Source organism: Conger conger, chromosome 4 (genome assembly GCF_963514075.1).
Source record: "Conger conger chromosome 4, fConCon1.1, whole genome shotgun sequence".
In the NCBI taxonomy this organism is placed as follows: domain Eukaryota; kingdom Metazoa; phylum Chordata; class Actinopteri; order Anguilliformes; family Congridae; genus Conger; species Conger conger.
The window spans coordinates 69,674,142-69,697,659 of NC_083763.1; the positions used below are offsets into that span (position 1 = coordinate 69,674,142).

The following is a 23,518-nucleotide window of genomic DNA, read 5'->3' on the forward strand; positions in this document are numbered from 1 at the left end:
TCTCTCTCTCTTTCTCTCTCCTCTCTCTCTCCCTTTCTCTCGCTCCCTCTCCTCTCTCTCTCTCTCTAAAAATGATTTATCAGATAGAGCAAGGCACACCCCTAGCAACTTTATTTTCTTTTTTCCTTCAGGTTCTGACATCACCAGACACACCCTGCCTGAACGACAGCAGGTTTCACTCACAGTGCTCTCTCTTACCCGCCTCCCTCTCTCATTCTCTACCTCTACCTCCCCTTTTCCTGTCCACCACTCCTTCTACCTCTCCCTTAATAGGTAGAGAATCCCATTAATTGTCAACACAGTAATATGTCCAAATAATCACTGCCTTTTTGATCACAGTTTTCAAGTTTTTGTGTCGCAACTGTTTTCTCCTTTTCACACTCCGAAGTGACTAATTAGGCCGCTGCAGTATGAACCAGTGCAGCGTCAGAAACGTGTCCGTACCAGCATACCAGTGTTTGTCTCTCCACCTTGTTGGGACAAGAGTGTCTGGGAGGACCGGTTATCGCTACACCAGAGAGTGACAGATCTGTTTATGCAGGCAAGGACAGGGTGTGTCTAGCCCCCGCCAAAATATGTGCCTCTGCCTCTGCACAGACAGACACCACGGCCCCAAACGGGCGTGGCAGCCGCTGACTCAACTCCACTCCACCCCTGAGCTCATTCCTCCAGAAAGGCCGTTGCCGGCGGCAACCTGAGAGAAAGGATCACACACACACCTGGCCCTGACTTCCTGCATCACGCCCCAGCCCTCGCCCAAAGCCGGAGACTGGGCTGGGAACGAGGAGCTCGGAAACACCCGGAAACTCCCAGCTGTGGCGCCTGGGACCTGGAGGCCTTCTGAACTGGTCCGACATTTTAAATCCTTGGTAGCAGTGCTTGTGTCAAGATATATCGGCTTGTAAAATATCTTTAAATTAGAAAGGTTGGTAACATTTACAGTGAGGTTACTTGAACGGGAATGAACAACTGAGCAGCTGAATCAGTGACTTTAAATCCCTCCTGACTGTGATCTACACTCATTTTATGAGGAAAATGTTTTACTTTATTACACCTACTTATTCATGCGATTATCTAATCAGCCAATTGTGTGGCAGCAGTGCAATGCATACAATCATGTAATACAGGTCAAGAGCTTCAGTTAATGTTCACATCAACCATCAGAAGAAATGTGATCTAAGTGACTAAGTGATTGTTGTTGGCAGTCAGGGTGGTTTGAGTATCTCCAGAAACTGCTGATCCCCTGGGATTTTCACGCACTCAAGTCTCTAGAGTTTGCAAAGAATGGTGCAAAAAACAAATAAAATCCAGTGAGCAGCAGTTCTGCAGACAGAAACATCTTGTTAATGAGAGACATCAGAGGAGAAGGGCCAGACTGGTCAACGCTGACAGGAAGGTGACAGAAACGCAAATAACCACACATTACAACAGTGGTATGCAGAAGAGCATCTCTGAACACACAACACATCATAACTCTAAGTGGATAGGCTACAGCAGTAGAAAAAAATATAATAAGTCTTAATAAAACCTAATACAGTGCATATAGGCTTGTAAAATATCTTTAAATTAGAAAGGTTGGTAACATTTACAATGAGGTTACATGAACTGGCATGAACTAATGTAGTTCACCAACAACTGAGCAATTGAATCAGTGACAGTCTTTAAATCCCTCCTGAAGACATGTGATCTGTGATCTATCTATATAGTTAACTAATTGTCTATCCTATGGTATACAAATGTATAAATATTCCGGTTAGTAATAATTTAGTTAGTGAACAAATATATGAACTACTGAAATTTTTATTTCATGCTTAATTTATTTATTTTTACATCAATTAATTTATGTTAACAATTCAACTACAGTAGTTAATGCCAATTCATGTATCCTTATTTTGAAGTGAAACCCATTTTTATTTGAGTAATTATTAATTAATTATTCATTAATATGAATTGCTTTGATGTTGTAGTTTTGGTCGGATTGTTTCACAGGGCACCTTTCTTCCTGGTTTCTTCCTGACTCATGACACATGTCTGAAACAGTCATGTGAAAAAAATATGCTTATAGAACTACATTGTTTTTAGTCTCTCCCAAGTTTAACCCTCCTATTATGTTTGGTGTTTGGTTCAGTGTTTGACATCTCTGAAAAAGCAGTTAACCTATTAATGTGGATACTATTTTGGTGGGATTACATACAGTAAACACTAAATAAACATATTGCTTTGTTTTCAGAAGTTATTTTGCTCAATCTGCCTGGTTGATAATGAAGACTCAAGCAGGTTTGTGGTGATGTCCTTTGCCGGGTCTGGAAAGCCACTGTCATAAAGAAATGGTGATATTGGCTCAGGCGGTAAGAGCAGTCGTCTGGCAGTTGGAGGGTTGACAGTTCGATCCCACCCGGGGTGTGTCGAAGTGTCCCTGAGCAGGACACCTAACCCCCAAATGCTCCTGACGAGCTGGTCGGTGCCTTGGATGGCAGCCAATTGTCGTTGGTGTGTATGACTGGTTGAATGAGAAGCATCAGTTTTACAGTACTTTGGACAAAGGCGCTATATATATATGTCCACCGTTGTTGTGATGGTGTCGTTAAGCTGGAACTCACAGATCAGTCCTTCCTCCATATGGTGACTTTACCTTACATGTGTTTGTAAAATAGCAAAGGTGTGAAATTTATACAGACAACTTCTGGCAATTTTATTTGCCAGTATTTTACAGTATGTATACAGCGTAAAAACAACAGTAACAATATGTTAAGAATTTAGTATATTATGTATATTATGGTTATGTACTACTGTTTTTCTTTGCTATTTTACAGACTTTTACCATAAAAATCTCAAAAGACTGCAGCAAAGGGCTATTGGTTTGGAGTTTTTACTGAAACCAATGTCATGACCTCAGAATTGTTCATCATGAGTAAAGAGTCGAGTCCTAGCCCATTTGAAAATGTCTCCAATCATGGTCTCCTCACAAGGGCAGTCCAGGCTTGGTGCAGGGCCTTGGAGTCTGCCCCCCGTCAGGAACAAAGAGAGCTGTAAAGCACTCTGTTGAAAAGAGAGCAGGCAACTGTATGTATTGGACTTCTATCAGTTTGGTCAGCCAGTGCTGTTTGGTCTACAGAGAGTCCATTCCACATTCACGGTTGCTCTATTGGCCAGCTCTGATGTCACACACAACAGTAGAACGGGGGCGGTCTGTAACGTAGTGCTTAAGGTACATGTCTGGGACCCGCAAGGTCAGTGGTTCGATTCCTGATGTAGCTGCAATAAGATCTGCACAGCCGTTGGGCCCTTGAGCAAGGCCCTTAACCCTGCATTGCTCCAGGGGAGGACTGGAGACGTACACAGAGACATTACATTACATTGCATGGCATTTTGGCAGACGCTCTGTACAGTTGATTTAGATTAAGCAGGATAAGAGCATCCGCCAAAATGCCATTACATAATGTAATGTAATGTAATGTCCCTGTGTCTGAGTTACACAGTGTCAGTGGCACATACGATCAGACCTGGGACATGTCTGTGTCATGTGTCTATGTCTCCTCTCCCTACCAGTGACCACTCCTTCTCTGTGGACACTGGCACTGCCATCCTGAAAGGCAGCCCCACAGACATTGGATGCAGATTATTGAAACGCTCTCATGCCATGACAGAAATGCATGAAGCATTTAACATGCGCTGTTAATGCACAGTTGCATTTCCATGTTTTTGTAGGCTTGGCTATGGCACTTGACCACGCTACCAGTGAGACATTAATTTTGTCTCACAGTAACACTATTATTATTTTTTCATTAATAAAGTTTGTCATTTTTTTATAAACATTATGTCGGCTTATGACAAAGGCTTAATATTAATATCATATAATTACTTATGGTAAATGATTTGCATTTGATTTGATACTTGTAACTTCCATTATATCTCTTTTTTTTCTATTCCACATTCCTTTGTCTCTCATTTCATGTTCCATATATTTTACATATGATTTATTTTATAATTATTTAACTTGTGTTATAATTAGTATATATATATATATATATATATATATATATATATATATATATATATATATATATATATATATACACATATATATTATTATTATTATTATTATTATTATTATTATTCCTATTCATATTATGCCTATTAGTAATTCAATAAATATATATATTATTATACAAATAATAGATTTTGATATATGCACTGTCGCCGACATACTTGTTATTAATGTGAGACTGTTTTCAATTTTATATAAAAATAATTACCCGAAACCTGACTGATCAGAGGACATTTTCACGCTGACATGAACATATTTTGTTCGTGTGTTTGTTTGTTTGTCACCAGTCTAGAACTCCGCGCCACCTGTCACCATGGTAATGGGGTGTGTTCAAGTTTCAGTGGTAGGCTAGATAGTAATGGAAGGAGCCGGAGTTCTGTATTCGAAAAAGGGTATAGCTTATACGTAGTTTTCGTGTATTTAGCTCATTTTTATTCCCAGTCGAAAAACAGTCATATGCCCTAATACGCCGTTGCGTTTCGAACAGTGAAATGTACTCATTTAAAACGTTTAAAATGCTGTTTCAGAATTAGGCTACCTTTCAAAGAGGTGTCATTCCACACTTCCTCTGTCACGCCAATACTGACTGTAGACCCTCCTACCTGTAGGTATGGGTGTTGACGCGGTGAACACCATCATAAGAACCTCCTTTGGCTACAGCTTACACAATACAAAAAGTTCGCCTGTAACATTCAAGGATACTGTCATTGTTTTAATAACTGGATAAGACACCAAGGAGTCGCCGCATAGACCGGGTCGGATTTTGAAGCAGATATCAAAGTTGCTGTGAAAGCAAATGGCTCGGATTGCCCTGCCAAGCATCGGGTTACTTTTGCTTCTCTTTTTAGCGGTAAGTAAAGGGTTATTATTATTATCGTTTTTTTACTTTGCTGTTGTATTCGTTTGAATTATTTTTTGTTTTCCATGAAGACCATGTTCGACCAAAATGTGTTTTGAGTGGTCTATTGTGGTGTCGGCAGTAAACTACTGTATTGCCGTTTGCTCTCACGGTGCTCAATCGTACCTAATTCAATTGTCGAGACTCCCAGGGAGAATGGAAGCCATAAAGCGGAAATTGTCATCTGGGGAAACATTAGACGTGCCTTCAGTAGTTAGGCTACTCTTTTTTATGACCACAAGAAATGTCTCGTCGTAAACATTATGGAAATTAAATGTTTATAAATAAAAAGTGAAACGCAGATAGGCCCATCAGTTGTTGATGCCAAAAGAGCAGGAAAATCTAGTCCATACTGGGCTCTTGCAGTAAACGGAGTGTGAACTTAGATGAACTGCGCCAGTTTTCACTAAGTTCAATATCAATTTAATGAAGCAAACAACGGAGACATCCGTTGCCAACATGCCTTGGTGGGGCATTCATAAATGACTGTAACGATATAAATGTAGATCTTTGTTCATTTAAAAGATGCAAAGGTTTAGATATGTTATTTTGCGATTCCAATTTCAAAGATGTTGTGTGTAAAATCTGCATTACTTCGATGACATACCTTCGTTTTATTTGTGGGCATTGTGCAGTTACATATGCCAATGTAATATTTGTTTGATGCTTAACGATGGACTTCAGTGCAAATAATTTAAGGAATTGTTCTGTTTTTGGATAGCTGTCACTGGTTGGTCGAATGAGTCACCTGGGTGAGGTCATTTCTCGTGTTGAGGCAAGCAATCCCCCCACCTTTCAAACGATGGTGTCAGATCTCCTGAAAGGCTGGATGCAAACTGGATAAATATATATATTTAAAATGACAAACAAACCTGTACAGTGAAAGAGTAAAATGCCTGCTTTTTATCTAATCATATATATCTTAGAATGAACGAATAACAATTCTAATGGACAGCAAAAGCTGGAATCAAAGAGAACAGGATTGGCATGTTTGGTTGAAGGGCCTTTCGCCAGCTAAAATGGTTCTTTTTCCTCCAGGAATTTTAAGACGTTAAGTTTTTAACTGGAGATCGTAATGCTGATATAACAATCACTACTGGTAACTGAAAGCCATGGAGTTCTAGAATACTAAAGTCACAACTTTGAAAAAACATTCGAAAAAGACAAGTGAACAATTTGCCTCGAGTCACGAGCATGCCAGAAATATGCGAAAATACCAATATTTTTCAGTGCCAACTAAAGAAAGAAATTTAAAATCTGACGACCCTGCACAGAACAGTAGTTCTGCCTCTCTGCGTATTGCTGTACCATCCAGCCTACGGCAATATTCAAATGACCGCAATATTAAAAGGAGGAAAGAGCAGAATGATGCCTTGGGGAACAAAACTTTCTTTGTGAGATGGCGAGAAACAGGAGCTCAATGTCATATTTGTTTTATTATTTATTTATAGATTTACTTATTTATTTGGTGGGGGCATTTTTCCCCATCTACAGTAAACAATGAGTTTTAGTGAAATGCAGTTTTTCTTAAAGCCATGCTTACAAATTTGAAGCACTGAAGTTAACACCAGGTGTGACAGACTATAGCTTAAGTAAATCTGTTGGGTTTCATATTGTACATGTGCATTAAAGTGGTGGTCTGTTCAGCATTGGTTGTTAAACATCATGACACACAAGTTTTAGTTGCTTCTTGTTTGAGAGCTTTAAGGATCTTGACTGCTTGTGTTTACTTTGTCATTGCATGCAGTTCTAATTCCATTTCAGCTTTTTAGTGCACACCTGTATCATATCATATTGTCTCATACTCATATCTTATCAGGATTCACACTGAATACATTTTGAGGCATATACAATAAGAAACATCTACATTAGTCTGACAGGTTGTGTTCCCTGGCCATTGTACTAGTGACACTGGTTTCTTTTTGGTTTCGCTTCATCAAACTGATTACCACGGATGTCCGGGTCACTGGGGCTTAACCGCTTTGACCTGCTTAAACATATCTGTAAAATTGTTTGTCTGACCTTCCCGGGAACTACCAGTGAACACACTGGTACACACTGGAACTACCAAACACACTCTGTGAAAAGAATGTTTCCAGAAGGAACTCTCTAATTCCACTTTCTTTGTCTGGGAGCTTTCACGCTTCACACCTGTGTTAGAGCGTTTCCATAAAGAACTAAAAAGGGTTCCTCTAAGGAGACATGCCAAAGAAACGTTGTCTGAGAGAGTAGTAGGGAATTTGGCTGACCCTGGACGCTTTTACTTTGATGTTAAAGTATTGTTTATTGTCCCTGTCAATGACAGAAAATAATAGGGTCATTGAATTGTCAATATTCGTACACATCCTGGGGCACCAGGCATCATTGACTGGTTTTTAAAGTGGTGCAGGTGTAAGCGGATGCAAATCTAACAGGAATCATCTTTGAATTTTCTCATATCATATGCTAACGTGATTTCAGTTGAAATTGGTATGTGAACGTGCAAGTTCACTCAACGTTTTCCATTCTTTGTTTCTGCTGGTGCCTTGCTTCACAAGCGCCGGAAGTTCGTCAGCCATTTTGCCGTTTGAGTAGAAGCATTATTCTCATCTTGTTTTTCCTCTTTTGCCAACGTGTCTGTAAAGGAATGGAACTTGTCTGTAAAACACAAAGGCTTGGGCGGAGAGGGTTGTAAGGCCTGTGTCTGCCCCACCTATCACTTTCAAGCTTTTTAGCCATTAAAACCCATTTGAACTGACTCCAATAACACACTTCACCAAGCTGAAAAATAGATCACATTGAAATAACAAAGTATTTTTCACTATATCGTTTCCTTCTCATAGTGGTTAAAGGTACATGACTGGTACCCCCCCGATTCCCAGTGTAGCCACAATAAGATCTGCACAGCCGTTGGGACCTTGAGCAAGGCCCTTAACCCTATTAGGCCCTTAACCCTGTTTGTTTAACAGTTGGGAAGAGCATTTATACACTTCATACTAAGGTCATTATGATTTGTCATTATGATTTGTCAAGGTGGCTCAGATATATGGCTCATGTATATGAGTTTTAAAAGTTTAAGAAACAAGTTTATGAAATTTGTTTTAAGAAACAAATAGTTCAGCAACACCTACGGTTGGTACGATCTTTAAAAGTCTTATTTTGCACAGATGTGTTATTGTTCATACTGTCATAAGAATTGCACCTGACTGCACTGTGGCTGGCTTTGATATTTTCAATGCTTTTACACTGGCCATCTGAGCAAAATGAAGCTGGCTTTAACACAAAATTATATAATGTTAATTGAATTCACATATTCTTTGCATTACTGTAAATACCTGCATTACTCTAGGTGGCAAGTGTAGACTGTGCAGAAACGGTTGACAGAGATGTAGGATTTGCTGTGAGATTTTGCCCCAAGGATGCAGATTGTAGAAAAAAGAGGGGAAGTGGATTGTCCGGTTGAGGCAGTTCTAGTGAATGGGCCCTCCATTTTGGGGTTGAATTCCAACCATGCCAGTGCTGAGTGTGACCTGTAGACAGAGTTATGTTTTCCCTGCGAACACATCATTTTGCATCATTTGGTTTGCACGACCCAACTGAAGTTTCCACTGCAGTTGTTCCCCCACCCATACTGGGCGATAGCATTGCAGTTGTCTGTGTGTGTGTGTGTGTGTGTGTGTGTGTGTTTTCTGGTTTATTTGTCATCAGATTAATATTAACCCGGGTAAATGGTCCGCATCTATATAGCACCTTTATCCTTTATAAACAAGAGGAAATGTTCTTCAGTAAGAAATGAAGAAAAAAAAAATTGTGTTGAGACTCTGGCCCAAAAGTCCCGGCTCAGAAGTATTCACTACAGGAGAAAAGGAAAGATGGATTCTTTTTTCAGTTAGACATCTGAAGCATACCCGAAAAAAACAACTGACTCACAAACATGGGCTTGTTTTGGGAACAGCCAGAGCAATTCATACAAGCAACATGCTTGCCAAAGCCTGAATCAAGCTAGATAATGGTAGTTAATACTTTATGAGAATTCTTCAGTTTTCTTTGTTTTAATTATTCTGCCAGAGGTGCCAGTGAAAACATTGTACATCTGTCCTGAAATGCTGCTTTACATGTTCACATCCAGTGCTGTCCACTGCTTATGTAGGTTTTCAGATTCTGCTCATTTTGGTTTGAATGCAGTATGTTTAAAGCAGTTAGGGTTGTAAAATGAATATCAGGAACGGACAAAACTTTAAAACACGATCAAAACCAGGAGGTCCAATCCTATCCGTACAAACACCTGATTCTTCTTAACAAGGTATTTATTGAAGATCATGATTCGGTCATTAGTTGAATCAGGTGTTGTAGTGCCAGCAAAAAAAAAACCCTGCCCCCATATTGAATACGATTGACGATTGCACACCCCTGATCTAAACTGCCCATTTTGTGAAAATACAAAAAATGGCAATTGAAATGATTGTTTTTCAAAATAATTAAACACAACACCAATCAGCAACAAAAAACAGAGGTTGCAAAAACAAAAAAGAACACTGTGATATGGTCACGCATGGAATCCAGGGGTTAGTCTAAATCAGGGGTCGGCAACCCTGGTCCTGGAGAGCCGCAGGGTGTGCTGGCTTTCGTCTCCACTTTAAAATAAGCAACCGATTCAGACCCAAGAAACCAGGTGAGGTGAGTTAACCGTGTAATCAACGGCTTTCACTGATCAATTAATGCCAAGTAACAACGAAAGCCAGCACACCCTGCGGCTCTCCAGGACCAGGGTTGCCGACCCCTGGTCTAAATCTACAAAACGAAATGAGAAAATGGTTCCTCTGACCAAGCTGTGATGACCGTGGAGGGAATATTACATCCATTAGTGGGGCAGAAATGAAACAATTAACAGTTGACAATGAAATGAGTTCCAAACGCTTTTCTATTCTAGGTAGAATATGATCGCATCATGACTCGATGTCAATCAGCAGTGTAGACGTGACACAGGTCGACGAATCGTTTGTGGGATGTAAGACTCCTTACATCGAAAACTTCACACAGGGCACAGGGACTAGGCTGAAAATAAGGAACGCTAGTTCGGGCTTGTCCCTGTGACGGAGTCTGGGTAAGGAGTCTTTTACTTGGCAGTCGGAAGGTTGCGGGTTAAATCCCCACCCTGGGTGTGTCAAAGTATCCTGAGCAAGAGCGAGCTGGTTGTTGCCTTGCATGGAAGCCTATCGCTCGTTGGTGTGTGTGTGTGTGTGTGTGTGTGTGTGTGTGTGTGTGTGTGTGTGTGTGTGTGTGTGTGAGAATGGGTAAATGAGAAGCATTCATTGGAAAGCGCTTTGGATGGAAGTGTGATATAAATAAGTCCATTTTACCATTTTACTACTGATGTTCATCACCTTTTTTTCATTTCCATTTTGGTTTTGGTGTCTTCGATGAAGCTGGTTAAAAGGTTATGTCTTGCCTTGGCGTGGGAAAACGGCCTTCTCTCCTGCCCACTGTCTTTGTCAGCTTGGGTGTGGCTGCTATTTATGGAATATCACTGGGCTGAATGGCACTGTTTTCAGTCATTTTTTTTTTTTGGTGGTGATTTCAAGGGATCTTTCCCTTTATATCTGTCATAACATGCGTTTCTCCGGGAAGCCCTAAGCCCATGACTGCACGTCTGTTTAGTTTAATTATACACCGCCAGCCCTGATCTGGCATATCACACACTGCCAGCACTGTGTACAGGGTCAAGTATGTGCACGCCTTTTGAATGTGTGTTGCTCAATGTGCAATCTCCTACGTGCTAATGAAATGCAAAAGATGAAAAGTGATTTACATTCGCAGAAGTGTACCTACGTAGGCCTAATGTTTGGCATATACTGCTGTTGGTCTTAGAAATACAATCTCAGAGATTTAATCTCAGGCAGCACCTCTCGCTCCCACCATTTCACCAGTGATGCCATTTCGCATACTGCCATGCATATTTTTTCACAAGGATTTTGGAGGACATAAAACACAGCTATTTTTAACATAAATAGGCTTTCCGGATTGAGTTAGGAGAGCAGGGTTTGGCTTACAGGATGATTACTTTATGTAGGACTCACGCATCATGTTCTAGCTGGAGAGTATACAATTTTATCTAAGGGTAACTAACAATATGAGTTAGGGTAGGAATGTAGAATATATACATATTATATTAGTACATTCACTCAGTGAGCACTCTATTAGGTATTTATTAGACTTACTAAGTCTAAAAAATGAGTCTACTGCTGCTGCTGCTGCTCTAGCACTCACAATTCCCACCCTCCATCAAAAATGTTACATGAAAAAAACATTGTTCATGTGGGTCCACCCTGAAGACACTGATTATACACAAACCAAACAGTGTGTGGACAGGTCCCAGTTCCCTGGAAAACTGGCCAAAAAATGCAATACAGATACGCTTATTACATCTTTCTACATTTCCCCCCTTTCCAAAGGTTTTCAAACTAGGGGCCGAAGGAACAAAATCATCCGACCTCAGGAGATGGAAGAGGGAGTGGGTTATCCCTCCGCAGAAGCTGGAGGAAAATACAGATTACACACACAGGGAATACATTGCCAAGGTAAGATTGTGTTTTTACATAACCATAACCAAAGGAAAGGAATTCAGAAGCCTAGAATCAAAATGAGATATTGAAAGCTCTCATACACCTGCATTTAGGAAGTTATTGGACACATCTGACTAATCGGAAACACATGTGCAGTGTTCCAAATATTATGGCACACTGCAATGGGGGGCACTATGTGTACAATGTGCTGTATGGTGAAGCCAAATACAAATATACTCTTAAATAAAAGCTGAAGATCTGCACTTTAATCAGATGTGGAAATACGTCTGTATCCGAAGACTCAGTGTTTGTTAAAACTGCATTTCTTTCCCCCAGATTCGATCTGATCTTGAAGACGAGGGGAAATGGAAGGGGACCCTGAAATACTCTCTCAAAGGAATAGGTGCCTCAGAAGACCCAATTAATTTATTTGTTGTTAATCCAAACAATGGCTTTGTTAAAATAACGGGCATTCTGGACAGAGAGAAAATCGCCATGTACAACGTGAGTATATATTTGCAACTGACCACATTAATAAGCTTTATGTTTATTAGGAAGTACCATTAAATATTAAGGTTATGTTCTACCGAAAACACATCTTTGCCATGAGGTATGGACTTGAAACAAAATATGTAAATTAAAATATGTAAATTAGCTCATTTGCATATTTTATTAATGGCGGAAATTACAAATTCAAACATTTTTGTAGCAGTCTAGAATCTGAACCAAGTAAGATACGTTATAATTCTGTTAGATTCTAAATAAGACATGTTTGAAGATTGTTTTGTATTTGAGTCATTTTTCTAGATATTTGGTATTTTTTATGATGCTGTACCTGCAAGCTGTAGGCTTATAACAAGAAAATTGGCTCTCGTGGATATAGAGTAAAGGTTTGCAAAGTTTCATGATGATAGGATGACAACGCACTGAGAAAAATGGCGTAATATCGTCCAAAATCAGGTTTTGAGAAAATTGACTGCAAACTTCAATTTTTTCAAAACCTGAGTCAGCTGTCTCAAAATAATTATACAAATTTCACCATGCACATGGCGTAATCATTCAAAAGGTGGTATTATCCTGAAAGTTGAATAGTTGAGGAATCATTTGCAGCAGTAAACAGAAAAGGGTACATTTGACTGAAAATTTTATTTTTTCAGTGGAACAGAAACTTAATTATTAATAAAAATTGTCCCATTTTTAACTGTTTTGTTGCACAACCTCTCTTCATTTCGTTTCATTGCAGCTATCTGGAGTTGCACGATATGCTAACGGGGACTACGCAGAAAAGGACATTGAATTGCGTGTTAAAGTCGTAGATCACAATGATTGCAGCCCTGTATTTGAAGCAATACCTAATGGGGAGGTGGATGAATTAAGTCCTGGTGGCAAGTTTTCTTTTATTTTTATTAACTTGTGGATTGCTATTTTCGTAATTCAAACATTATATGAAACATTGGTAAGGAATATAAATGCTTACGGCAATGGTGCCTTATAAAATGAATATCTTAATTTATATATTATAGTTATATATTGGTGTATTTCTTCTCTTAAATTTTAGGCGCAGTTGTCATGAAAGTAGCTGCCAGAGACGATGATGAACCTGGAAATCCTAATTCACAAATAGCATACAGTATTATAAATCAGGAACCAGGGGGAGAAAATATGTTCGACATCACTCAAGATGGCAATATTATCGTCGCTGGCAAACTGGATCGAGAAGTGAGTTGCAATATATTTGAGTATCCATTTAAGGAGAGGCAACCAGTGGTTCCGCTAATGTATCAGCAAAAATAAGTTCCATGTATGAAATCATTTTGAATAAATATTTATCCATTCAATTAAATTAATTGTTAAAATGAATTTATCAAATGCATCTAGCTGAAGCACTTGCTGCTTACCCTGAAATTAGAAAAATGTGTGAAAAATGACTTATGACACCAGGAGATGACTCAGTGAGCAGATAGTTTTTGTGGTAGCTTGTAATGGCCACCAAGATCAGTGGGGTTTGTAGTGGCTACATCGAGTAAGGTTTATAGGCTATTGGTTCATTAACTTCATTTAAGAGAAACCAATGAGCATTAAAATAATTCCTCCTCTGTGATTGTGAAAGTGATTCTACTACTGAATGATGCAATACATATCAAATTGCTTTTTTATTGTGAAAGTCATTGTGTATATGTGTATATATATATATATATACCATGTTACATATTAAATCCTGCATATTTCTTTAAAATAAATTATTTCATGAAATAATGATATTAATTCATTGTAAATAATAATAATAATAAATAATTATAATTATTATTATTATTATCAGTAGTAGTAGTAGTAGTAGTATTTTACATTTATTTATTATTTCTTGTATCTCTCAGTATTTATTTACTGCACAAACAAATGCATTTAAATCAAAATAGGAGTCTATTTTATATTCAAAATGATTTTTTTTTTATATTTGTATTTTTCAGGTGCAAGATACTTATGTTTTAACTTTAAGGGGAAAAGATCTGAATGGTCGCACGGGTGGAAATACTGGCACAGGAACTGTTACCATCTACGTCAAGGATGTCAATGACAACCCCCCTACACTGGAGCTAGACCATGTAATTGAAAGACTTATCTGTGGTTTTGCTGTTATTCCCATGTTGGTTCATCCTGTGAAGTCAGGGTACTAGTGGGTGGGTTGAGTGCCACAGTCTGATATGTGTCACTGCTGACCCCGTTAACTGGCCCCGTTAACCCCCACAGGGCCGCACCGAACTGGCTTTAGCATCACACATGAAGGGGCAAATTCCAGATTAGGGATGGACGGTGCTTGCGTCTCAAACCGCAAAAAATGCCTTGTAGATTCCTTGCAATCACGTAATCACCTTACTTTGACGTCGTCCTGCCTTCAAAGCGCTTCTCGCGTTAGTTAGCCTCCGCGGACGCCTTTGAAGGATGGCGACCAATCAGGCAGCGAGGCAACAATGCAACTGCCTTCGGTTTGAGTCGCAGCCAGCGTCCGAGCGCTCGCTGGTGACCCCTGCTGGTCACTGAAATGCCTGCAGTCTGCTTGTCTGAAGATGCTCATTAAGTGTCTTCCTCCGACCTGTGCCAAGTGGAGGAGAGCGCAAGCTTGTTTGCGCACTTTCCAAGTTGGCAGCGCCTTTTTGCAGCAATGAGCGTGGCTAGTGAATACAGCTTGGCCGTTCCAAATTAGGAAAAAAGCAGAATTAAAATGCCTGTATGAAGACCCTAACCAGCCACTGTCTTTGGTTCAGTATGAAGGCAGCGTCATGGAAAACACCCAGGGTGTGGAAGTCCTGAGATTCAAGGCCCTTGATGATGATATTGAAAACACGGACAACTGGCTGGCAGATTTTGAAATTCAATCAGGAAATGAAGCCGGTTACTTTGAAATCGAGACCGACCCGAAGACAAATGAGGGCATTTTAAAGCTTGTCAAGGTACGGACATTCTGTGTATGATGACAAGCCAGCAACAAGATACATCAATATATATATATATATATATATGTGTGTATATATAGCCAAAATAGACATTAATCTAAGATTTTTGTTTCCTCCCTCATAGCCAATGGATTATGAGGACATCCATGAGCTTGATCTCCAGGTGGCAGTCGCTAACAAGGCCCCGTTCCACCCTTCGGTCACTGGAGGTGGTGCTACAGGAGTAGATATTGCTGTAGCAGGAGGAGGAGGAGGAGGAGGGGACGGGGGAGGAGGAGGGGGAGGAGGAGGAGGAGGAGGAGGTGGAGGGGGAGGAGGAGGAGGAGGAGGAGGAGGAGGAGGAGGAAGCTCTTCCTGGAGCAGCTCCGGGGCCAAAACCTACCCCATCAAGATCAAGGTCCAAAATGAGCCAGAAGGTCCCAGGTTCCGTCCCGAGGTCAAGGCTGTTCCCATTTCTGAAGACAGCAAATCAGTTAACCTCAAAGACGTGATCGTCAAATACCCGGCCATCGACGGGGACACTGGGCTGGACGCAAAAAACGTCAGGTTAGCACCCACAGTCACGACCAGACCATGGTTGGTTGTTCCATTATGGCAGAAACATTCACAATTGTGCTGTATAATTGTGCAGTAGGATCCCAATGAGGTTGTTGAACATGTATGTTTAAGTTCTTTTGTCATTTTCCCTTAAACTTGTAATGCAGATTTGGCTTGTTATCATTTGCTAGGTCTTTGAATTATCTACGAAATGATCGCTTTTGTTGCCATGTATTCCACCAATTATAGCATGACATATTATCAGCTACATGAATGCGTCTATCAGTGACAGTGGTTCTTGACCTCAGGTATGTAAAGGGCTTCGATCCAGACAACTGGCTGGTGATCGATGAAGAGACGGCTGAAGTCCGACTCAACAAACTGCCTGATCGGGAGTCCAAGTACCTTGTTAATGGAACCTACTTCGCAAAAGTACTTTGCATATCACAGGGTAAGTTCTCCATTTTAGTTTTTCTTGCCTCGTAGACACCCTTACACATTGTGAAGCTTTTTTGTTCTTTTTGAAAATATTTTATCCATACAGCAGATTATTAACTAAAGTTGTTGAGTTTTAGCAGAAAGTGTTGTTCGCAAACATTAAACATGATCTCATATTAAGCATTATTATTTTTGTTGCATGTACTGTAAGTAGCTTATAAATCATATGAATATGTAGATGTTGCCTCCAATTAATGTAGAAAGATTTAAAGCAAAAATAGTTGTTATCGTAATTTTATCACCATGGTTGATTTTCCAGAGATTTTTAAATTTCTGTGTGAAAAGTAGACAAATGTAAATATCCTTTCACTTTCACTTTCATTCATTTAAAAGTAGCTTGCAGAAAGAGCATGCCAAAATTGTATTGTACAAAACATAAATGGTGTTTTTATTTTTTCTTTTATTATTTTTTTATTTTTTATTTTTAAGATGACTGAGAGTAAAAAAAAAAAAAAAAAGTGTCAAAAGTTTTGTGTCTTGACGTTAAACGTTTCAAGCGATTGTTCTTGTGCGTCGCAGACATGCCCGGAAAAACGGCGACTGGGACCATAGCGTTGCAGGTGGAGGACTTCAACGACCACTGCCCCACGCTCACCACCACCTCCCAGGACCTGTGCACCGACGACAAGGTGGTGTACGCCACGGCCCAGGACGAGGACGACGACCCCCATGGCGCCCCCTTCCAGTTCACCATCATCCCAGAGGACACCACGGGGGGCTGGGTGGTGGAGAGCCTGAACGGTGAGCGCACAAATGTCCGCGCAATGTTTGCCCAACGTTGTATAGCATTGCCACGATGACTGCAGCAACATTGCAAGAACGTTTAACGTCAGCTTGGGATTAGCCGCCGGGTTCCACTTCTTATGTCTCGGCTTGATCGTATTTTGAGGGGCCGAGGGGAAGGGGACTTTTACCGTTTTTTCTGGAATGTACTCTGGACGGTCTCCGCTGTAAATTGAGCAAAGCGGAACTAAAGAGCGATTGATTGATTGATTGATTGCTTCAATTTCAAAGTTATGCCACTTCTATCCAATTATTTCGGTGCCCTCAGAAATTAGTTTAAAATGTAAAATAGTACTCATTTTGTATTTATTTCTTAAATTCCTATTCAAGCCACGTCAGTGATCCTGAGGACGCACGACAACCTGTGGCCCGGAGCCTATAAGGTGGCCTTGGAGGTGGCGGACCAGCAGGGCCACTCCTGCCCGGACAAGCAGGTCATGGAGGTGCAGGTGTGCACCTGCAAGGACCCCTCCACGCCGGACTGCAGCGATCGCGCAGGGTCGACAGGGGCTAGTTTCGGGGGTGCGGGCGTGGGCCTGCTGATCCTCGGAGCGCTGATGCTGCTGTGTGAGTGTGCCACTGCTGGGCCCAGATGCATTATCACCACCCGTACACACACGGCTCCGCTCCGCCCCAACTCAATCAGCCCCATTAGGGCCAATTAAGACAACTCTATTTGGGTGGATTAAGACAGCTCATGTAAAAAAGGCTGGAACTAATTGGGCAGGTTTTCATGTGAGACTTGTAAATCTTAGAATCTGGAAGACCATCACAAAGTATCCATTTCAAAACCTGCTTTTCTTTTCTTTTTTTATGTCAAATGTCAAATGACAGAGTGGGTCCAAAAACAATTATAGTTTTAATTTCAATGATGTAACATGAATTAAGTTAATTCCAGAAATTCAATTTGTATTAGGCAGAGGTAGAGGGAGAGACAGAGAGAGAAAGAGATATTGAGAGATATTTAACCTTAGTTAAATACTCATTTAACATTGGCATTGAGCTCATATGACTAGTAGAATCTGAAAAACAGTTCCACGTCCACAGAGTATCGCACAAACCGCACGGTAAACCCAGCAGTGTCGATTGGTCGGATAGAGGCTGAGTGTGGTCTCCTTTCCCCCCCAAACGCAGTGATACCCCTCCTGCTCATGTTATGCAACTGCGGGGGCGCGGGTGCAGGCGGGGCCGGATTTTCCGAAATAGCCTTTGACACCAAGGAGCATCTGATCGCCTACCACACAGAGGGGAAGGGAGAAGACAAAGTAAGTACCCTGTAGCCTCTCGCTGGTCGTACTTCCATTTTGACGTCACAGCTGACTCTGGAAGCTGTCAACGTCAAACAAAACAATTTTGTTTTTACTTTTATTTAGTTTTTCGTAGCAAAAGGCAATTTGAACAAGTCCCGTGGGATGTTGGTCTGGAGTGGCTTAATTTAGCATTTTCAGAATGGTTGCGATATTTAATGTTCAATTTCCAATATAAAACTATTCTGCAAACAGTGAGAAATGTGGTGATTCTGCATTCCTTTCTCTTAGAGGGAGAAAAATAACACGGTTTGGAAGAGCAATACCAGTGTCCCGTTCCATTTCTTTGAGTCTGTATTGTTTGTGGTGGTTAGCTGCAATGCATTCCAGTGCTATCTGTATCTATCAGTGCGCAGTAGGTTTTTTTTCCCTGTAGAGGGAGCTGTTACCCCATTCTTCATATTTGTATTGTTTGTATTGTGTGCCTTACTTACAAAAAATATATATCTGGTAATAATAGGGTAACACTTGTTTTCAACCCTGGTCCTGGAGTAGCTTGTGTATGCTGGTTTTTGTTCCAGCTAATCTTGAGTTTAACTAAGGTGAAAAGCATGTTCTCTTGTTGGTTTGGCTCATTACCATATGCTTTCTCCTTCAACTCTTCATTTTCCATTGTGGTTTAGTGACAATGGCTTTAAAACTTCATTGATTTCTGCTGCAAGTCTGTCAGTTAATCAATCGAAAATGTAGCCTCTTCCATTTACTATGGCAGGTAACAAAAAGTTATTAGTTATCGAAAATTGATCTGACTGTCTGAAGTTAATATGGAATATAGTTAATATGGAATATTAATTATTTTTAACATTAATATAATTGAGATATGCCATTCTTGTGAGCGTAATCATCCATCATTCGACTTTAAAAGTCTTTAAAAGTATTAAAACAATTAAAAACTTTTGATGCTTCAGGAATGGTAAGAAGGGTTTCAACAGATCAAACAGTGGTACTCCAGGATCAGGGTTGAAAACCACCGTGGTTAACAAATGGCACTCCAAGACACAGCTCCCTCTAGTGGACCTGCCATGTACTGCTAGATACCTCATACCATTGCAGATAATTGCATGTGGTATTTCACAGCTGCTGAAATTGTTGGCATGGAATTGTTGTTTTTATAGTTCACAGTTTATTTTATATCAAGGATAATATGCATGACTTTCCAGATCAGAAACATAGTCTATGCTCTGTGGCAGCAATCGTCAAAGCCGGACCTGAAATCCAAATCCAGTCCTGGTTTTCTTTTCACCCACGTAATTATTTGAACGATTAATACTACTGATTGGCTAGACTGTCTCCACACCTGAATCTCAGGAAAGGGACACACAAAGATAGAGAGAGAGAGAGAGGCAGGTATCAGTTCAATGCAGTTGCACACCGAGGACCGGGGTTCGTGTCTCAGTCCTGCCAAAGCCGAGTTTGGGAGGAGCATAATTGGCCCACCGCTCTGAGGGTGGAGGGAGGGACTCATAGGATCGCAGCCCTGATCACCTCGGTGTCACCACTGTGGGGCTATGAGATGATACGGCTTGTAGAAGGCATGTGGTTCTCCAGATATAGGTGTTCGAGCAGCATTTTCCATTTTTTAAATAATTTAATTCTAATCAATTTATGCCATGTTATGTTTCAAATGCATCTCTGTGGTTGTTCACTGTAATTAATACAATAAGGATGGAAGCTATTTTGTCTGACCGCAGTCCTCCTTTTGCCTAGAGGCTGGAGTGCACCCAGCATTGTGTAAACCTGGCCTTTTTACAGGTCCCGTATGTAATATGTAATGTAATATACTCTAAAGTAATTAATCAATAACTCATTCCGTTTATTAAGCCGTTAAGGCTGCCGTGTGCTTTGCGCCTCGTTCGCTCACCGTCAGGCGAGAGAGGAAACTGCGGGTTCCTCTGACCGAGCGACTCCTCTCTGCTTCTCCTCAGGAGGTGCCGGTGCTGAGCGCCCCTGTGGAAATGGCCGGAGGGTACATCACCGCGGCGGAGGCGGGGCAGTACGCGGCTGCCGGGGCCATGGGCATGGGCATGGGCATGGGCGCGGCCGCCGGCGGGGGGGCCTTTCTGGCCTCTCAGACCACGGTGGGCGGCGGCGGAGGTAGCTACTACCACCAAGGGGGCATGGAGGTGGACTACATGTCCCGAGAGGAGATGCTGGAGGAGGAACGCTTGGCTGGCGCCCGCGCCAACTACGAAATGACAGAAGGGAGCATGTACGACGGGATCGCCCTCTCTGAGGACTATCTGGGGCAGTACTACTCGCAGGTAAGGGCATTCAGTAACGTCAAGGCAAGCAATGACGTTTTATTGACTCCATTGTAGAAAATTACTAGCGTGACATATCTTATTCTGCGCTGATCAACACGGACCATGTACGTGACCTGTGTCTTGCAGAAAGCTGGCTGTGTGGCTAACGACCAGAAGGACAGCCTGCTGTTGTACGACTGTGAAGGAAACGGCTCGCTCGCCGGGTCGGTGGGCTGCTGCAGCCTCCTGGAGGCGGACAACGACCTGGAGTTCCTCAACGACCTGGGCCCCAAGTTCAAGACCCTGGCCGCCATCTGCGGAGGCCGGACGCTCGTGTCCGAGGCCGAGGTGGCCGTCGCCGCGCCGAAGCCCGCCCCCGTCGAGTCCAGCTCTTCCGCGGCCATGTTCAGCGAGCACTCCGCCAGCGCGGTCAACGCGTCCAGCGCGTTCAACGTGTCCAGCGCGGTCAACATGGCCGCCGCGGCCCCGGCCGCCAGCATGGAGAGAAGCGTCTTCGTGGAGAACAACTACGCGACGCTGCCCAAGATGAACATCCAGGAGAGCGTGGTGGTGCCCAGCCAGACCTACGTCGTGCAGCAGCAGCCCATGTACTACGCCGCGGCTCCGGTCCTGCAGCCGGTGCAGTACATGATGGAGCCTCACGTGCAGTACGTGATGAGCGACGCTCCGGTGATCGGGGGTGCCGCTGTGCACGGCGGGGTGATCGGGATGCAGCAGGGCACCTTGAACAGGGGCGAGAATGTGGTGCTGGTGGAGAGACAGATGAGTTCAGGTCAGGTGTTGCAGCAGGGGGTCGGCGGGCTCAACCAAGGGCTGGTGCTGGTGGATGGTCAGATGGGGGCAGGGCAGGTGTTGCAACAGGGGGTAGGCGGGATCAACCAAGGGCTGGTGCTGGTGGATGGTCAGATGGGGGCAGGGCAGGTGGTTCACGGGGGACAGACATGGATCCAACAAGGCACCCTACAGAGGGGCCCCATTTCTGGCTCCCAGAACATCCTGCTAGTGGAGGGGGCCACAGGCCAGGGCGTGCAGAATGGAGTCATCACACAGGGGAAGGAGATCTTTAGGGAGACGGGGACGTTACGAGGCCCCGCGTCTTTGATGAGCCTTAACACGGGCCCGATCCAGGTCAGCGGGCCGCCGGGGTCGCAGAAGGTGGTGGTGCAAGAGAAACGGGTCGTCTCTAGTTCACACCGAGAGCGCGTGCCTTCGTAGAGCCACCGAATTGAAAGATTCCTCCACCGCTCTCTTGCGGTGATCTTTCACCGTTGCGTTAGCAACGGGCGTTTCCTACTTCTCGGCCATTAGAAGGGATCCCGTCGACTCCATTGCCTTGGAACCGGCGCGATGCCATTAGGTGTTCTTTCGCAGGGATTGAGGGTTCAAAGTATTCTTCAACATGGGCTCTGTAAGACCTTACAGATATGTAATATACTGCAATATATTGTAAATGTCGAAATTGAGTAAAATACATATTTCACAACAGTCCATGTGCACAGAGAGTAAATTTATGATTGAGAGAGCAATATGTGAAAGTGCCAATACTTTCTGTATTTGTTCTTCATTTGACCGTCGTCATACATTTTATTTCAACATATTTTTAGGAAGTTTTCTTCTCGTAAGGTAGATTGCTGCTGCTTATAGTGGAATGTAGATGGCACATGAAGCTCTAACTTGTGAGCAAACAGAGCACACAAAAGGAGTCTGCCTTACACACAAGCACTCAGTCTTCAATGGTATTGTTCTCTTAACCATATCTGCGTTACATCTCATCCCAGAGGAATGGCAGTCAAAATAAGATCTCTTCCATATGCCATTTACTTTTCCTCAACGAAAATGAGCTCCATTCAACACCAATGTGAGATTTTTATTATTTTCTCATACTTTCTCACTCTCAAATTCAACTCCTGAGAAATAACCCTTCATTTGTCTCACTAAGATAAGATAAGCTCTTACAATGTTCTTGATTAACTTTAACTTAAGTGCTTTTTATTCATCTAAAATTAATGAGATAGATCTAAGGAGAAGCCCATGAGAAATATATAAACAATGGGAAGTCCTTTTGTCTTTTTGCCATTTCTCGTGGTTCTGTTCTTCTCAATTGTTCATGATTTGTCGTAGATTGATACATGCCCTTGCTCTTCATATTTCCTAGCGGTGGGGGCTCAATCTGGGATATGGAAAAGACTTTTGTAAGCAGCAGATTTTTTCCTCTGGGATATTTCTCATGTACTGATGTAGTATTTGCTTGTTCTCCTGTTAGTTGTTCGTTCACAGCTGGGCATTCTGAACTAGAGACTAATAGGGCGGTTAAGGTAGTGGTTATAGGTACGTGACTGGGACCCACAAGGTCGGTGGTTTGATCCCCGGTGTAGCCACAATAAGATCTGCACAGCCGTTTGGCCCTTGAGCAAGGCCCTCAACCCTGCATTGCTCCCGGGGAGGATTGTCTCCCGCTTAGTTTAATCACCTGTATGTCGCTCTGGATAAGCATCTGCCAAATGCCAATAATGTAATGTAGCTGCCTCACCAACAGCAGCGTGAAAGTGTATCTTGTCTGAGCCAAGCACAAAAGGCATAATTGTTTCGAATGAGGAGGAGTTAACTGGAACCCAGAAACCAGACCATCCAGCTTTCTAAAACATGCACTGCATTGCCACAACATGTCATTATTAGTCATGAAGGTAATTATGTCTCCTGATGAAAAATAAGTGATAAGGATGGTAAAGATCACATAATTACACAATTTGTATAATCTTCCGCCTGTTCATCATACAGCAGATTTGCATTAGTACATTAGTATTAGTATATAAAAAAACCTTGTTTTCAAAATCTGTCCAAGTCACCACATATTGTTGAAATTAGAATATACAGGATACAAGTGTCCAAGTGCGCAGGATATTTGGATGTTGAACACAACATTTATGTTGAACACTTGTTTATGAATGGTATTTGTGTGTTGTAAGGGGGAGGGGAGGGGGGGGGGGGTTGGGTGTTACAGCATTGTATATATTCTGTTTTTTTGTTTTTTTTGGGGGGGGGGGGTCAGTATGGGGTGATATGATTTTTATACTTTTTCTATTTAATACTTTAGAGAACTTAGTTACTGCCTTTATTGTAAAACGATTGATTTGTCACTTGTTTTGATGGGAAAGATTGTTTCATAAACTGTGCTGCATTAAAGAAAGT

General features: G+C 42.0%; 1 protein-coding gene across 1 annotated transcript; it reads left to right on the forward strand.

Annotated features, from left to right (window-relative positions):
• The first annotated feature begins 4,678 nt into the window (after positions 1 to 4,678).
• On the forward strand, positions 4,679 to 22,059 carry dsg2.1 (desmoglein 2, tandem duplicate 1). Its single transcript, XM_061240326.1, has 14 exons — positions 4,679 to 4,898; positions 11,378 to 11,503; positions 11,825 to 11,992; positions 12,732 to 12,873; positions 13,047 to 13,207; positions 13,957 to 14,091; positions 14,752 to 14,937; positions 15,065 to 15,486; positions 15,786 to 15,928; positions 16,495 to 16,716; positions 17,089 to 17,325; positions 17,893 to 18,023; positions 19,991 to 20,326; positions 20,456 to 22,059. Exons 1-14 carry the CDS (start codon positions 4,845 to 4,847, stop codon positions 21,542 to 21,544), a joined length of 3,552 nt encoding a protein of 1,183 aa, XP_061096310.1. The 5' UTR covers positions 4,679 to 4,844; the 3' UTR covers positions 21,545 to 22,059.
• The last annotated feature ends 1,459 nt before the right edge of the window (positions 22,060 to 23,518 follow it).